Below are 18,874 nucleotides of genomic sequence, written 5' to 3'. Positions count from 1 at the left end.
CCTCAGAAAAATCTTGCAAGTCTCTTGGGAACACAGGTGGACAAATATCAGTGTGCTGGAAGAAGCAAAGACCACCAGCGTCAACTTCGCTGGACTGGCCATGTTGTCTGATTGCCCGATCACCATCTCCTAAAGCAGTTACTATACTCCCAGCTCAAGAACAGAAAACGTAATGTTGGTGAATTGGAAAAGAGATTTAAAGATGGGCTTAAAGTTAACCTTAAAAACTGTGACACAGACACCGAGAACTGGAAAGCCCTGGCCCTTGAGCATTCTAAGTGGAGGTCAATTATTACCAACAGTGCTGTGGAATTAGAAGAGGCACGAATGGAGGGCAAAAAGGAGAAACGTGTCAAGAGGGAGGTCCATCAAGCCAACTCTTGTCAAGGCCATCTTCCATCTGGAAATAGATGCCCCCACTGTGGAACAACATGCAGGTCAAGAATAGGTCTCTACAGTCACCTACGGAACCACCGCCAAGACCCTACAATTGGAAAGCAATCATACTCGGCAACAAATGATAGCTTATGATGATGACAACTCCTATGTAATGTTAATGTAGGATTACTTGCTTTGAATAAAGACGTTCCTTAAAAAATCTCTTCCATTCTAACTCACACTCTATATGCCTTTACTTGGTGTGTGTGAATGGGAAAATAAAGTCTCTGTAGAGTAGGAGGTGGAAAGGGGGCAAATTAATCCTCTCAGTGACCTCCTACTAGGTCAATGAAACTTGGTGCAAATATAAGTGAGTGGTGTCAGCTGCTAAAAATGGGAATGGGGGTTCCAGCTCTCCTGCTAAAGAACAGGAGATGAACCAAACCCATGAACATGATGTAAAAGAACATTTACAGTTGCTTTCATCTACACGGAGAAAAAAGCATCAGTCACTAAGAGATTTTCGACATATATTTTTGCATACTGTTTTGTATCTGAAATTATTTTTTAAATGCTTGAAATGCTTTTAACAAGTTATAAAAATTTGCACAAAAGCATTTGTAATTTTTGCCAGCCAGAAGGAAACTTTTGATTTCTCCCATTTTTTCTGTGCAAGAGTTAAAGAAGGAAAGAGATTAACATCCCTACTCTGAGATACTGAGGAGGAGTGCTATTTTCACACCAAAAAAACCCCGCAACATATTGAAGGTGGCACCAATTATGCCTAGAAGAAAGACAAGCAAAGGCAAGACCAGCTAGGATATGGAATAGTCAGTCCTTCAAGAAATAAAGCCTATTTGGCTAGGGATTTTTCAAATTATACAAATCAGAACTGGCACACAGTCAAATGTTTATATCCTGTTATCTTGCAATACATTCAGAAGCTGTAATAACATATTTAAGAAGGTGTAATAAATCTTTCAAAGTCTACTGATACTCTGATAGCAATTTGGTGCGGGCTATTCTTCTGTTTGTCAGACCATAAAGCAGTTTAACCATTTCATTATATTGTATTTCTCTATTGTATTTTGAACCATATGTCACTTGCTTTAGTCCTGTTTTACTTAATAACTAGCTGCCTGTTTGCAGTCTACAATTTAGGTTAATCATGCAGGGGAGAATGATAAAAAGGTTGTTTTACTTCATTTTCTAGGAGCCCCCAATAGTGCAGTGGGTTAAACCCTTGTGCCGGCAGGACTGATGACTTGAAGGTTGGGTTGCTGACCTGAAGGTTGCTGGTTTGAATCCAACCCGGGGAGAGCGCAGATGAGCTCCCTCTGTCAGTTCCAGCTCCCCATGCGGAGATATGAGAGAAGCCTCCCTCAAGGATGGTAAAACATCAAAACATCCAGGCGTCTTCTAGTCAACGTCCTTGCAAACAGCCAATTCTCTCACACCAGAAGCGACTTGTAGTTTCTCAAGTCGCTCCTGACATGAAAAAAAACCTCAATTTTTAGGGTCACCTGAACCTAAAGTTGATCTGGGCAGTTTTCAAGGTTACAGATTATTTATATAAAGAGAAAATGTTTTTAAAAGACAAAGAGAAGATTTGTAGTTTGAAATATTCTAATTTAATAACACTACATAACACGATTTTTGTTCCTGGGTTATAAATGTCATTTCCTAATTGGTTCTATTATTTTAAAAAATTGGAAAAGTTTATTAAATTGCAAAAACTTTGTTTTTGCTGGGCATCCTACCACACATTTTGCTATAGTTTTTCAATGAGTATCTCAGAGTTTCAACCAATTCAACATAGTTTGTGGCAGCTATATAAACTAAATTTCTGAAGTATTACAACTACTTTCAAAGTAAGTACCGCACAATTAAATAGGAAATAACACTTTTTTGTTACATAGTGTAATTTCAATAATTAAATACTCATGTACTTCCACTATTTTTATGTCAGAGTGATATTGTTTTCAAATGGCTATGTTTCAATTTAAAAAGTGGTAAAGTGAAACAACACCAAATGACGAAAGTGAAAGGAATAAACCATTCATTCCTCCAATTTTAGTGCCAATCTTAAAGAGATATCTCTGTTCCAAGTGAGATATATCTGTTACTCTTCTGAACTCTTTTGGTGACGACTGCCAGAAGATTGATAGCTGCAATTTTATAGGGTATTTCATTGCAGCAGAATCTAAGCAGTAGTATTCTCCAACCTTAATGTTTTAAAATAAAAATGAAGATGGCATCTGTGATTTGTTTCTGAGATCAATAAGTACTTCTAGTGAACAAGTGCTTAAAACAGAATTGCTGCAGGAAGATGGAAAATATAATGTGGTATATTATACCTTCACACTGGTCTGAAATGGCAGAGAAAAAAAGAAAGTCTGTGTGGTGTAGTGATGTGAGTGTTGGACTATGACTCTGGAGACCAGGGTTCGATTTCCCACTTGGCCATGGAAACCCACTGGGTGGCCCGGAGCAAATCATACATTCTCAGCCCCAAAAAGCTCTGTGATAGGTTTGCCTTAGGGTCACCATGAACTGAAAATGAGGTGAAGGCACACAAAAACAAAAACAACAACAGAGCACAGGGGAGGCTAACTGAACCATTCTCTGTGCTGTTAAATTACTTTATCTACACATGTACAACTCTAGAAATTTCGGTAAAAATATGACCCCAACAGCCTGGATCAACTTATGTAAATAGTGTGCTCTAACTCTGATCACAAAAGGAACCATGGCCTTCTCTGAGTACAGCAATGAAAAGCAAGAGCTTAGACCATCCTGGGAGAACCTAAAAGAAGCAATAGCCTTCTTTACTGTCTCCATTGTGGGCCTACTTCTGAACTTTTCCAATGAATGAGCAAGGAAATGGTGGGGTGTTTTTCCTTTTCCATAGTATGACCCTTGATTTATATGTGGGTCACCTCCAAATCCATAATTCCACCCCCCACCCAAACCTGTCCTCAACCTATTCATGAAGTTGACATACATATCAGTATATACAATACATTAGAGAAGATGATACTACGGAAATATGCCCCCTCTTGTTTTACAACTGGTTCTATACTCTCCTCGCCCCTTCATAGTTTTGCTCTTTGAGGCCCTCAGAGCAAACTTGAAGTTTAAATTTAAACAGATTTTGTGTAAATGCAAAAACTAAGCTATTCACTGGTTTCTAGAAAATGGCTCCAAATAGCTCTATCTTCCCATTAGTGAATCTGAGCATAAAGATATCTGGATGGCCTCTAGCCTTCTTGGTCTACTGACATTTGGCTGAGTCAGAATATCTGTTTCTATTTCTGCTATAAGGTTAAAGGTAAAGGTTTTCCCCTGGCGTTAGGTCCAGTCATGTCTGACTCTGGGGGTTGGTGCTCATCTCCATTTCTAAGCCGAAGAGCCGGCGTTGTCCGTAGACACCTCCAAGGTCATGTGGCCGGCATGACTGCATGGAACGCCGTTACCTTCCTGCCGGAGTGGTACTATTGATCTACTTACATTGGCATGTTTTTAAACTGCTAGGTTAGCAGAAGCTGGAGCTAACAGCGGCCGCTCATGCCGCTCCCGGGGTTTGAACCTGGGACCTTTCGGTCTCCAGCTCAGTGCTTTTACACACTCCGCCACCGGGGCTCCATTTCTGCAATACTTTCTTAAAATATTACAAACTATGATGATTTTTGGTGGTCTTTAAATTAAATGGATATAAGACAGGGGAAAAAGCTTTTGTAGTACTCCTATTCATTTCTTTCTGTTAAACTATTTTAAGAAAAATCATATAAGGCATATTTTGATTAGTCTAAACATATCACTGATTCATTCAAGGGGAAAACTGAAATTATTAAACCAATAAAGTTATGGTCATAATCCAATGCAGAGAAAATCTTTTTAGACCCAGTTATTTAAAACTTCCTACCCCCTCAGTTGAAATCAAAATACTTTGTACAGCCATTCTTTCGTTTATCCCAAGGACTGAATAACTGTATCTTCTGTGACGACACTACATTACAATCACATTAGTGTATATTCTATGGTGACATACTTAGATAATTTTAATACAGATGTTTTAGGTCAGAGAACTGGACCAAAATCAAAATCCAATTTATCTATTATTATATTTTGCTGTGAAATGCCTTCCTGAATTATATATCTTGCTTTATTTTCTTGTTTTAATATACACGCTATTATTTGAAATCTGGTTTAAGCATTTCTATTTTCAGCTTCCCCAAATGTAACAATTAAATGAATGAGAAAAGAACATCATACAATCCCTCCCACAGATCCTTGTAATTAAAAACAGAGGACTTGTTCATTTATTTCGATAATTAACCCTGATTAAAGAGACCCAAAGAGACAAAGCATCGCCTTCAGAACATTAAGCGATATCTCCAGTTCCTCTGTATAGAAAAATAATTCTCCAAGCTGACTTTTAAAGCATATATATTACTCACATACTATTGAAGAGTTCCCGGTATGTTTCATCACCTTTTCCTTCTGACATTAAGCTATCCAATTTGTCAATCAATTTTGCTTCTACCTGTAAGGAACATATATTGACGCTTAAGATGTTTTGTGGATACAAACCAACCTCTTGATTAACATACTGAAAAAATAAGATTTCTGCAAAGGATGTTACTAAATAATTACCCATATATGAAAAATTAAAGTGTTGCCACAATGTTTCCTCTTCTGCATAGGGCAGGTAGATACCCTATAAATAGGTTAAATAAACAAATAAATGTATATGTTGCTTTAAGTGGAATAATGTGCTTTTAGCTACAGGCATTTGCTGTCACTAAAAGGAGGCCAAGTAAGAGCAGCAAGCCTAATTCTTCATCTTGATAATCCTATGCCAATATTGGAAACAAATGGTGTAATATACATCCCAGCACAAAAGCACTATTTTTGCCTTTCCTTTTTTCCCCCATTAAGCATTATGTTGAAGTGAATTTCTTCCATGCTGCTTGATGGTCCAATACCGACACTTACTCTGTCTCCAGTTATATTTGGACAAGTGAGAAAATGTATTTAATTTTAATTCTAGGAAATGAGAGCAGTTGGGGACTACGAGTTCAGCAGCTGATGCTCATTGCTTAAACACGCTTGGGGTTGCGTTTTGTTATCAAGGAAATGTAACAAGGTGGCTGCGTGTAGTTAATATTGTACGGGGAAATCGTCTCCTCTGCAGTAATAGAGATAATTAGTGAATGAAAAACTAAAGGGGAGGCCTGCCATACAGTTATTAAAGAATGAATGATAGCTAATGCCTCTAATGAGAATTCATAATGCAAAGAGAAATCAGAATGTCTCTACACTGCTTATATGAGAACTGTTTTTCCATTAAACGATCATAAAATTACTGACAGTCTATGGTAGCCTATTTATCTGACATTTACTGCTCCACTTTTGTGCCTTTTTAGCCCCCTCCCCAGTTATTCTACTCCTGCTATTTTGCCATTTCACCTCATTCATTTAGATGCTTTTGCTTTGCTTCATTGGCAGCAGCAGGAAAGGGAACTCAGAAAAATGGCTTGAAGCGACACCAAGAAGCAAAAAAAAAAAAAAAAAAGCTGCAATAGCAGATGGTGCATTTAGTACTTTCTTACTTGGCGTCTCTAAGGCTGCATCAGTAGCAGGAGAGAAAGAAAAGATTCAAACTGTGGTAGGGCTTGGCAAGTCACAAGGGTCATCCTCCGGAAATGGGAATCTTAAAGTATGTTAATGATCATGGCAGACCTTTATCTTCACAATGCCGTTCCCACTAGTACAGTTCATAAGCGATATTCCTTGCATCATAAACATTTCAAGGTGGGCCTTTTGGAAGAATCATTGTTGTGGGATATTACATTCTTATTTCAGTTGCTCTTTCAGATGTGACTTTCCTAGTGGAAGAAATACCACTATTTTCTAAGAATATATGAAGAGCTATGCTGGATTTGATTTAAGACTTCTGCAGTTCAGCATTGTAACTACACAATGGCCTATGGGAAGCCTACCAGAAGGACACAAGTACAACTGCATCTGTTTTATGTTTTGGAGCACTGTGCATGAGAAAAGGCTGAACACGTCTTTCACACTACGCAGTAACTGCACTTACTGCATAGTATGGAATCCTGGGTTTGTAGTTTTGTAGTTTATGAGAAATTCTAAAGGCCTCTTCCTAAACTATACATTTTGGGAAGAATAAGATCCTGATAGATCAAAGAATACTTAATAAAAAATACTTCAGAATTCTGATACTGGTCTGTATTTTGTAACCATAGGAGTTATGTGACCAACTCAATAGCTCCTAGAAAATCTAAACAGATTCATACCAACAAGTATAAAGCAAAAAGTCTTTCATTTCCAAGATGTAGGGATGGAGGAGCCATCCCTGTGCATAATAATACAAAATAAACGGAATAGGAAATTGTTTAAAAATGGTTTGTTAAAAAAACTTTACTTTTGTAGGGTTGTTGTGTGTCTTCCGGGCTGTATAGCCATGTTCCAGAAGTATTCTCTCCTGACGTTTCACCCACATCTATGGCAGGCATCCTCAGAGGCTATGAGGTACCGCACAACCTCTGAGGATGCCTGCCGTAGATGTGGGCAAAACATCAGGAGAGAATACTTCTGGAGCATGGCCATACAGCTCGGAAAACACACAATAACCCTGTGATTCCAGCCATGAAAGCCTTCGACAACACATTTAATTTTGTATCTTATTCTTTTAATTATTGTTTTGTGGCTTTTTTTTACACAATTTTATAATTTATATTTTCAATACACGTCAATTAACAGAGCCCTAGTACATGTTTCTGTATGGTCTTTGCTTTAATTGAAACCTGGATGGCAGATTGATGGCAATATAGCTGTATACCCCAAGGTTTATACACATACACATACATACATACATACACACACACAAACACACACAGATTTAGGACATCTAGGTTTTGACAACAGAAGTCTGAACAATTTAAAAAGGAGACATTAAAGAGGTTATTAACGTTTGTGTTACAGTAATTAACCAATACATTTTCACTGGAGTCGTGTAAACTTAACAAATATGCAAAAATTTGGTCAGAAAAATGACTTCATTCCTTGCAGCAAAGGATAGGTATAGTCGTGTGCTTCTCTTTCTGTTCTGCTTTGATATTTTTAGCAATTTGATATGTGCGTGGGCCATCTCTCAAGATGGAGAGACATACAATTTTACTGATTCTTACAAGCTATATTTTTGTTTCCCTTTTATCACCAACAATTTTATTTTATGACAATTCAAAAGCCTCTCTCTTAAATATGCTTGTTCATTTTTTGCTGAGCTTTAAATAACTTTAAATGTTTCTTGTGTACCATTTGTCATCTGTTATGCTTTAATTAGTTGTGCAGTTAGGTTTACTGTGTCCTCACTGCCTTTTCTGTTAGTCAGAGCACAACTGCTTCATTCCTTACACTCAAATCAAAACTAATATTTTAATACAATATATTTTGTATTTTCAATGTTCTTATGAATATCCATAACCTTTCACTACCCTGTTGTTTCAATACATTTCAAATGATGATGATTAAACTACTCATTATGGTCTGGTTTTGACTAAATGGTCACTCTATAATATCACTGGAGCAAAATAAAATAGTAATAAAGATCTGATTTTTCAACTGTATGCCACAGGCACTTGTTGAACATTAACTGAAGCAAATGATTGGCATAGGCAAGGCATCCAGTTTGCTAAAACTGTTACAAATTGGATGCCTTACTTGTGGAAGCAAATTAAATAGTTTTAAGTGCAGTTGGTATTAATAAATAAACAAGAACAACAAATACCTGTTTAAAGTTGCCACTTCGCCTTTGTTCCCAGTCCATCATATCATGGAAAATAGGAATCATTACATTCCTAAGGTCAGACTGAGGTATCAGGGTCACTTCTAAAAAAGGCCCAATCAATGCTGGGATGAAATGGACTTTGTGTTCCCCTAAAATGAAAATGAAACCAAAGTGAATGAAACCATCTTTGTAAATCAAAATACTAGAAAACAGAAATTTTAAACCTATGAAAAACTGATCCATGTAGTCTACACATCTAGACCATACATACCATTCCTAGAATGGCTGATTTCGGAAACACACATAAGGAAGAAACAAGGAAAAGCAGAAGGAACAGCTAAATTATATCCAATGCTGTTAATCCGCTGGAGAAGTGGTTCTCAACCTGTGGGTCCCCAGGTGTTTTGGCCTACAACTCCCAGAAATCCCAGCCAGTTTACCAGCTGTTAGGATTTCTGGGAGTTGAAGGCCAAAACATCTGGGGACCCACAGATTGAGAACCACTGCACTGGAGGAATCAAAACCATCTATTGGAATTGATTCCTTTCTTCCCTTGCCATCTTTCCTTTCATGTCCTTTAATTGAGAGAATGGAAGTATAATAAAGGGCAAACCTATGTATATAGTTTATTCACATAACATAGACCAGTATACCTAATCCTACACATGTTCAAAAAGAAATACATTGAGCTGGTTATGTATTTAATGTTTTGGAGGAGAACAATACAACTATTCTGCCTTGGTCAGACCACACCTGGAATACTGTGTCCAATTCTGGGCACTGCAGTTGAAGGGAGATGTTGACAAATCGGAAAGCGTCCAGAGGAGGGCGACTAAAACGATTAAGGGTCTGGAGAACAAGCCCTATGAGGAGCGGCTTAAAGAGCTGGGCATGTTTAGCCTGCAGAAGAGAAGGCTGAGGGGAGACATGATAGCCATGTACAAATATGTGAGGGGAAGTCATAGGGAGGAGGGAGCAAGCTTGTTTGCTGCTGCCCTGGAGACTAGGACATGGAACAATGGCTTCAAACTACAGGAAAGGAGATTCCAGATGAATATTAGGAAGAAATTCTCACTGTGAGAGCTGTTCGGCAGTGGAACTCTCTGCCCCGGAATGTGGTGGAGGCTCCTTCTTTGGAGGCTTTAAAGCAGAGGCTGGGTGGCCTTCTGTCAGGGGTGCTTTGAATGAGATTTTCCTGCTTCTTGAAGGGAGTTGGACTAGATGGCCCGTGAGGTCTCTTCCAACTCTACGATTCTATGACTCTACATTGTGAAAGAATATCTGGACTTTCTTGCAGGCTCCTTGAGAAGATTCCCATCAATAAACAAAATACAACTTCTTAAGGGAAAGATGCCAAGACTGCAAACCACAATATACAGTTCAGGTTTTTTATGAAAGCTATGTTAGTCTTTGAGACCTAAGGAGCACTAGTGTGTTTGCATAATTCTCTTGAGAGACTCATGCAAGTAGTTACCCATCTGATTGCATACACGCATCACATAGAAGCAAAAATGCCCAAATACACACCTATCCTCTATTTCATGGACACAACAAAGGGAGTATAAAATTCACCTATAAGTAGGAAAGCTTGAACTTAGCTTCCATGAGCGGGGAAAACGGAATGTTTTAGAAAAAGAAAATGAACCATTAACAGCTAGTTTTATGGGCTTGCTACGGTGTATTCACTCCTAAACACACTGTGGGGTTTAAAGTGGTAACAACTTTTAACTTGCTTATGGCATGAGATAGGTTTTTTGGAAGAATCATTGTCATGGGATAAGAATTCTCCCTTCCCATGAAATTTGGCTCCATCCCCAAACTGTTAATATGGCAGCAACTTAAAGCCTCAGTTGAGCAGTTGGAAATATAGTTTAGATATCCAAAGAAAAGCACCAGGCAGTTACAAAGATAATGCAAACACGGTAAATAAGAGTTCTAGGTATGAATAGTTTTCCTTATCTCACTCTTTCCAAAGTAAAACAATGTGAGGAACGAAGGGAAATTTCATTTGGGTGAGTAGAATTTTTATTTGAGGGGTAGAAACTTCACCACCACCACCCCACTAGCTACCACTCCTTGTCGCAGTTCTGCACACTGCAAATTGTTATTGAACATTCAGACAGAAACTACTGTCATGGCATTTACTGATAAATCATCCATAACAAAAAGTAGATAATGTTAAAAGCATATTTTATTCAACAACTGGAATGTGCAACAATAAAGATACAGGAAGATGAAGTCATGCAATGGTCTAGTACACAAGGAACAAAAGTCAACTAGAAGTAGTAGGGATTAGCAAAAAAAATTGTGTATCACACACAAGATACGCTTCCAGTCCATTTGATGCTTTTTCTGCAGGTGCAATATTTTTCCATTTTCTATTTATTTATTTCCAATGTTTCTACCCTGCCCTTTTCCCCAAATTTTCTATACCACAGGTCAAACTCTTCCATTAGTATTTCAGGATCTGGAAGGCATTCATTGTAAAGTTCTGTACACTTGTTCAAGTTGGATTTTAAATGGCCACAATTAATAGGGAGGAACACTTGCAGACCTGAACTACTTCCCTGCACCTTGTAAACCTTTCTTGAAGCTGACTGTATAAAAAGTCCAGAAACGGGATGTACACATTTAGCCTAAAATATTCCATTGATGTTGGTGAAGTTGCCCGGATGTTGCTTTTACAAGTTTGCCTTGAACAGATGCGAGGAATCCTAACTTCTCCACCCATAGACTCCACCACTAATCTTGCTGTGTCAAAGATTTCCTGAAATTCTTTCACAGATTCTGTGCCTATCTCCCCGGCTTTTTCGAAGAGATTGTCGATATGTTGCAGACTACAAAATGTCCATATCTATTCTTTGTAATGTTTTGCTAAACTGAAGGGATAACGACAGAAGTTTTCTTTGAATGTGTATGGTTATTACATTCAGAACACCTAAAAGAAGGTGTCCAGCTTGAGAAAAAGTCTCACTGTTGTACAGAGGACTCTCTTTAGTCCTTCAGGTGTTCCCACCACCACACTGTTAAACTGTATCATGTTGCTCAATCCAATGGATTTCACAAAGTAGCAACAGGTTGTTTGCTCTTGACTCAGGGAAACAGTCTTTTATATTTTTCTTCAACAGTTCCAGCCTGATGGATGATGCTCTGAAGAAATTACATACAGATGATATTGTTCCTTAACAGATTCTGGCAGGTAGAAAGCTGCAAGTCTTTCCTAAGGCTAGATTTAATGAATGAGCACTGCAGTGGATGTAGACAGCCATTGGACACTTCTGCAATATAATTTCCTGTGCACCACTACTATGACCACTCATATTAGCAACTCCATCATAACCCTGTCTACACAAGTATTGCAAGTATTCAGCCCATATTTTCCAGTGTTTTCAAAATAAATCCTGCAAGTCCACCTCCTGCCATATTATTTATCTTACAAATCCTATAAGGTCTTCACTTATTCCTGCAGTTTCAACATCAACGTACCTTACCGAGAACACTAACTGTTCTGAGGTACTCACAACCAGGGCCATAACCAGAGGGTGAGTTTTAAGGGTTCAACCCCCCTGAAAGGGTTCAACCCCCCCCCCCCCCCCGAAACCCGGTTTACTCATGAATGAGTTGAGATAGTGCTTACAGTTCTGGAGGAACTCTAACTTTTGCTTCTCATAGATTTAGCATGGGGATTTAGTTAACAAGTTAAAATTCAGGGTTTTTTTTAAACCTGAAATTTGGGAGGGGGGGAGGAAGGAGGCTGTGCCTGTATACCTTCCCCTCCACGGCTGCAGGCTAAGTAGTGAATGTGTACTGATCCTTTAACAGCCAATATTGTAGAACCAATAATTGAATATAGGTTCTCCCTTTTTTCAACTAACGCTCAAGTTCCTTTGATGCCTATTATGAAGAAATTTCTGAATTTTGGCAAATAATTAACCAAATAAAAATAAAATTCTCAGCAATGTTTTGTTGAATTATCACACTCATAATAGATCAGCCTACTATGGGAGTAGAAATAATAATAATAATAATAATAATAATGATGATGATGATGACATCTGGCACAACAAAACATTGTATGGAAAATTCCTTGACAAAATTGAAGGAAAAGCTGACAAGGAGAAGACCTGGCTATGGCTCATGAATGGGACACTGAAGAAGGAGACAGAAGGCCTGATCCTTGCAGCCCAGGAGCAAGCCATCAGAACAAATGCAATTAAGGCCAAGATCGAAAAATCAGCTGATGACCCAAAATGCAGACTGTGCAAGGAAGCTGACGAAACCATTGATCATATCCTCAGCTGCTGTAAGAAAATCGCACAGACAGACTACAAACAGAGGCACAACTATGTGACCCAAATGATTCATTGGAACCTATGCCTCAAGTACCACCTCCCAGCAGTAAAGAACTGGTGGGATCACAAACCTGCAAAAGTATTGGAAAATGAGCACGCAAAGATACCGTGGGACTTCCGAATCCAGACTGACAAAGTTCTGGAACACAACACACCAGACATCACAGTTGTGGAAAAGAAAAAGGTTTGGATCATTGATGTTGCCATCCCAGGTGACAGTCGCATTGACGAAAAACAACAGGAAAAACTCAGCCGCTATCAGGACCTCAAGATTGAACTTCAAAGACTCTGGCAGAAACCAGTGCAGGTGGTCCCGGTGGTGATGGGCACATTGGGTCCCATGCCAAAAGATCTCAGCCGGCATTTGGAAACAATAGACATTGACAAAATAATGATCTGCCAACTGCAAAAGGCCACCCTACTGGGATCTGCGCGCATCATCCGAAAATACATCACACAGTCCTAGACACTTGGGAAGTGTTCGACTTGTGATTTTATGATACGAAATCCAGCATATCTATCTTGTTTGCTGTGTCATGATAATAATAATAATAATAATAATAATAATAATAATAATAATAATATCTGCACGCATCATCCGAAAATACATCACACAGTCCTAAATGCTTGGGAAGTGTTCGACTTGTGATTTTGTAATATGAAATCCAACATATCTATCTTGTTTGCTGTGTCATACTATGTTGTTGTATCAATAATAATAATAAACATAATAATAAACTTATACATTTATATACCGCTCCATCTCCCCGAGAGGACTCAGGGCAGTTTCCAACATGAACATAAATAACATTCAATTGTAAATAAAAACACCATACAATGAAGTTAAACATAGTAAACATAATAAACAACATCATAAAACAAAAACAAAACAATTCTATTAAAAACAGACACAACCTTACAAATCCAAATCAATATACTCCATCAAGGATTCAAATACCAGTAAACAAGACTTCAAGGTAGACATGGTCAATTATAAGGGATAGTTAACTTGTGCATTAGAAAACCAACATATCTGAAAGGCATCAGGCTAAGCAAAACTGATATAGATTGGCATGTGATTAAAAAAATATCTTTAAACAAATTAAAGATATATATCGGGATCCTAAGAATTACAAATAAGCTTACCTAAATTTTGCCACATGCTGAAGATCTCACATCCCATTGTCACTCGCATATCACCGTATCTGTGATTTTTTTTAAAAAAAAAAAAACAATCAAAGATTAGTTAATGGATAACATTACTCCATATATGTCTGCAATGAAGGTAATTTCTGTTCACACGTAGAATATAATAATAGTTTTAACCCAGAAGCATTTTAGGTAGCAACGAGGAAAGGGAAAAACAGATCGGGGGGGGGGGGGGGGGGGAGAGAGAGAGAGAGAGAAGTCATGTTCATGGGAAATAGTAAAAAAGCAGAGAAGCAGTGGTCTGAATATATGATCCAATGAATCATAAAAATATTTTTGATTAAAAAAAACTTGACATTGCATTACAAGTTGTAATGCCTCATTAATATCAGTAATAAACATGAAGACTAATACAAAATGAGACATAACATTGGCACTTACTAATGCTTCATTCATACTTTCAATAATAGAATTATTAATTTATCACATTTTACTAATGCCAACTTCCTACATCATTTTCCATATCCATGTTGTGTAGCTGTGAGACGACACCAGCATTAGAATTCAAATAGGAGCACAACTATGCAGAAGAGAATGCCAAATGTATCTGAAGCTTCCCTTGCAGCTTGCCTATTACTAAAGAAGCATGCTGCTGGCAAGGGACCATGTTACGCATTCATTCTTTGAATCTTGACTAATTCTTCCTCCCACTTAATCTCCATTAATTTGAATTAAATTATTTAAATTAAATTAAATAAGTTAGAATCAAGATATTTTAGAATTTATTTAGAACCGAAGTAGGCCAGAGACAATGTACTGGAAAGACTGTGTAGGTTTACAGAATTACCAAAATGCCAAGTTGTTTGCTGACACAAGTCATTCAGCCATGTGAAAGAACTACTAGTTAAATGTTAATAACTCACTTTTTATGACTAGTTCTCTATCAATATGTAAATAAATTATCTTTTGTACCCAGCACAAAAGAAGCTAAAGAAGCTAAAATATCACATAATGCTCTTCTCCGTTCTCTCATAATATTCTCTTCCCAAAATATAACATACACTTTAGTTGTTGGATGCTCTCTATTTTTATGGGAGACAATGATAATACTTACTTTTCCAATACCTTTTTCTTCTTCGAAGGTGTGAACATCTCTAATTGCAGACACAACTGGTTTATAAAAATGACAGCAAGATAAAAGTAGGAATCCCATATCTAAAAGCAAATTAAATTGGGTAATTTTCATTCTTTATAGTGACACTATTCATTAAACAGATAGTGTGGTTACTGATTTTCAGAGTGCAAAGCAATTTATATCACTGTCATCAAAACTACAGCTGCTATATCTTTTATGTCTATGTTATTACAAGCTAGGAACAGTCTAATGCTGTCACGGTAATTATTTGTTAAAATCAACAAAGCTCTTCATTTGAACTCTGGTTTGTAATGAAACACACATGACTGTTCCCATATGAAACTTTTAGATATCAGTATCAGAGGAAATATCAGAATCCTTGTTAGCTATAGTGATCCAACACAACAGAAATTAATTCATGATGCTATGCTTCATAGTACATAAACCACAGGACCAATATCCATGGTTTCATCTACCCACATCCATCAAAATATGTTCCTAGTAGGAATTTTCTATATTTTTCAGATAATTGGATAGTGTGCTTCCCCTGAAAGTCCCCCTAGAGTTGCTCTAGAAGACCTAGTGAAAGGATACTCTACGGCAGTGTTTCTCAAACTCTTCTCCTCCAGATGTTTTCGAACATCAACTCCCACAATTCCTAACAGCTGGAATCTTTGGGAGCTGGAATCCAAAACACGTGGAGGAACAGAGTTTGAGAAACACGGCTCTATCAAAACTTCTGCCAGAAGTCATTGTTTCAATAAGATTTGCTGTTATCCATGGTTTCTTATTTTCATATGACCAGGAATGCATCCCCTGTAAATATGGGATTGAATTGTACTAGCAATGAGGGTTAGGACTCTGCATGATTCCCTCACCCTTTATTTAATTTAACTCTTCATGCACTAGCAAGTAGTTATGGTTAAACTGACAAACAGCATTCCCTTTTATCCTTATCATATGGGGAAATATTTGGGTAACTATAACCTTAAGCTCAGTTACTTAGAAGCACTCCCTCCAACCAAACACAACTGGACTTAATTCTAGGAGAAAAGACACAGGGCTAAGACTTTCACGCTAATTTACTCATCTCTACACATTTATGATGGGATGAGGTACTGAGGTACTGTGTACAAAAGTCATTTTGATCTATTAGTAGCAAAGTAAACTACAGAGAAAGAATAAAAAGCATTTCCACTGGACAAGGTAAGAAGAGACTTAACCGTCTTTATGATCTCCAATAGAGTTATGACCAGCTATGGCACAATTCCTGGATTTATTTTCACTTTTGCAGGAGCACCTCTGTCGTCAGTGAAGTGTTTAAGCACTTTTGATTTAGAATGCATCTCTTGAGCTAGTGAGTTCAACTGCAATTCTCACACAATCAACGCAGGCTCCATTTGTGTCAGATGGTTTGAATGGAGGCACATAGCTCTATCTATATGGCAATCGAATTGAACATCTGCTGTGACACAGCAAAACGGGGCGATGCTCTTGTTCTTCTTGCTCTAACACAGTGCCATTTCTGATACAGTAAAGTGATTAAACGGTTGTTCCTGTTAGCTACTTTCAAAAACCTAAATTTAAGGCAACCCTAGTAAGAAATTGGACAGTGATGCCTCCAAGTCACCCCATCCTCAACCTGAAGACCATTTTGCCTTTCTTGCCTTAATCTATCCATCTGTAATGTGGTCTTTCTCTTTTCCAACTGCCCTCAACCATCCCAAACATCTTTTCTGCCGACTCAAGTCTCCTCATGCTATGTAGAAGCACAGAGGGACCACATGGCAGAATGGAAGAAACAGAGACTGCAGAAGAGAAGGCTGAGAGGAGACATGATAGCCATGTACAAATACGTGAAGGGAAGTCATAGGGAGGAGGGAGCAAGCTTGTTTTCTGCTGCCCTGCAGACTAGGACACGGAACAATGGCTTCAAACTACAGGAAAGGAGATTCCACCTGAACATCAGGAAGAACTTCCTCACTGTGAGAGCTGTTCGACAGTGGAACTCTCTCCCCAGGGCCGTGGTGGAGGCTCCTTCCTTGGAGGCTTTTAAGCCGAGGCTGGATGGCCATCAGTCGGGGGTGCTTTGAATGCGATTTCCTGCTTCTTGGCAGGGGGTTGGACTGGATGGCCCATGAGGTCTCTTCCAACTCTACTATTCTATGATTCTATGATTCTATGAGACATTTCAGATACAGAGTTATCCACAGTACAGGGCAACTATCAGTGCTTACCTTGTAATCAAAGCTCTCATTTAAAAAGTTTTTACGAAGGGCATCCGAAAGATACAACACTGTTGTAATGATAACACTATGAAAAGAACAAAAGAATTACAAGTTAAAAGAATTACAATGAAATTTGGATAACGACTAAATTATAAAAATCTATGCATTGTGTGAGTTTATATTCTTTTTTTATTCTGAAAAACGTTTATTCAGGCAACAAAACTAATTGAAAAGTGCAAGATGCACATAATAAAATCTTTAATATCTTGTGAAACAATTTACCAGATGCTGCAATGTGTATTTTGCTTCTAGCTCTTTGGTGTGACATATGATATATGCTGATTAATACATGTTTTCACGTCAATGAATTATGAATCAGAGTAATGGAAAAAAGCTATTCAATAAATACCTGAAAACGCTTTGTGCATCTGTCCCAACTCTAGATTTCCAGATGTTAGGCTTTGGCCATAAATCTCAGGTCCTGGACACTCTTCTCTGACCCTTAGAGTAGGGATTAGGGCAGGATGACTCTTAGGGCAGGATGAGATTGCTGCTTTAAAATGTGTGTGTGTGTGTGTGTGTTAGACTTGGTGTTCGAATGCCATCCTATGGGCAATTCTAGTTGATGGTTCAGGTGTTATGATTAATTGAATATACTTAATACCAAAGCATGATCTCAGACTCTAATTTGCCAGATATTATCAAAAGGCTGAGTTCAAACTGAAACACAGAACTGGCAGGTGTGGATTTCTCTGCTGCCCCTTAGGCATCTCAAAAATGTTACACAGTCAGCTGAATGCTATGGTGGATGAAAAGGGGAGAATTCACAAGAAGTAACATATTTGCTTCCAGATTTAAGAAACTGTGATTTAAATTTGAAAATTTTGTCAACATGATATATCATAGACAGAGGTAATGTTCAGGAGTGCTTATTATAAGCTTTGGCTGATACACCAGCTGCATCCCTTCCTAGAACTGGAATACCTAAAGATGATAGTGTACATGTGGTAACCTCATGGTTGGATTTCTGCGATTGGGCTACCTCTGTACCAAGATCAGAAACTCCAGTTAGTTCAAAACATGGCAGCCAGAGTGGTTATGGGTACATCTAGGAGTGAGCATATTACAATCATATTACAATGATTCCACTGGCTGCCAATTAGTTTCCAAGCTACAGCTCCTTTTCATTTTTGTTTCATTTCTTGCAGTCCATTATTTTATTTTATTTTATTTATATTTCACTTTTTCCAGAACTGGGTTTCAAGGTATCTTGCAACAAGTCCTTTTTCCGGATGTGATGCAAGATACCTTGGCTCAAGTTCTTTTCAATTACTTTCTTCATTTGAAACTGGGAAAAGGCCAATCCCAGTGGTTTTTTGCAATTTCCATCATCTGGGAAAGGAGATGCTATGCTATACTCGCTCATTACTATTGTCCCTAAGTAAAAATAGTCATCTTGTTAGTTGAGACGCAAGATCTGCCCTGCACTGTCCCCTGGGAAGCAATGAGGAACCTCTTCTTGACAAAACAAGACTTCTGGAAACCTACTCTCTTTATATGGAGAATCAATATAGAAGTCAGCAGTGCTTTACTTCTCCAAGCAAGAAGGTGAAATACTTCACCACATGTCTACCAATGACACAGACTGAATAAGATGCATGTCTTTCCTGTGAATATTATTTCGGTGGCTATCTCATTTACACAAAAATGATGGAATGTGTAACATGGCACACACATTTATGGGAACTAAATTCATTCATATTATTATCTTATTTAAATCCTGTTTTTCTCCTGAGATTGAAATTCAAGTCAGCTC

General features: G+C 38.0%; 1 protein-coding gene across 12 annotated transcripts in view; it reads right to left on the bottom strand.

Annotated features, from left to right (window-relative positions):
* dock4 (dedicator of cytokinesis 4) overlaps positions 1-18,874 on the bottom strand; it is a 329,858-nt gene that overhangs the window by 62,932 nt on the left and 248,052 nt on the right. For all 12 annotated transcript variants that reach the window (XR_010006703.1, XR_010006702.1, XM_062982447.1 and 9 more), the window contains 5 exons: positions 17,068-17,143; positions 14,810-14,910; positions 13,693-13,751; positions 8,195-8,343; positions 4,839-4,924 (listed from right to left, as the gene is read on the bottom strand). Coding sequence is in view for 10 of the 12 variants with exons in the window: in XM_062982447.1 (XP_062838517.1) it covers positions 4,839-4,924; positions 8,195-8,343; positions 13,693-13,751; positions 14,810-14,910; positions 17,068-17,143 (471 nt within the window). In the remaining 2 variants the exon portion in view is untranslated. The remainder of the gene's footprint in view (positions 1-4,838; positions 4,925-8,194; positions 8,344-13,692; positions 13,752-14,809; positions 14,911-17,067; positions 17,144-18,874) is intronic.

The sequence above is a fragment of the Anolis carolinensis genome, chromosome 5 (assembly GCF_035594765.1).
Source record: "Anolis carolinensis isolate JA03-04 chromosome 5, rAnoCar3.1.pri, whole genome shotgun sequence".
NCBI lineage: Eukaryota > Metazoa > Chordata > Lepidosauria > Squamata > Dactyloidae > Anolis > Anolis carolinensis.
Note: the sequence above shows the minus strand (reverse complement) of the source record. Positions and strands in the feature narration are given on the sequence as shown.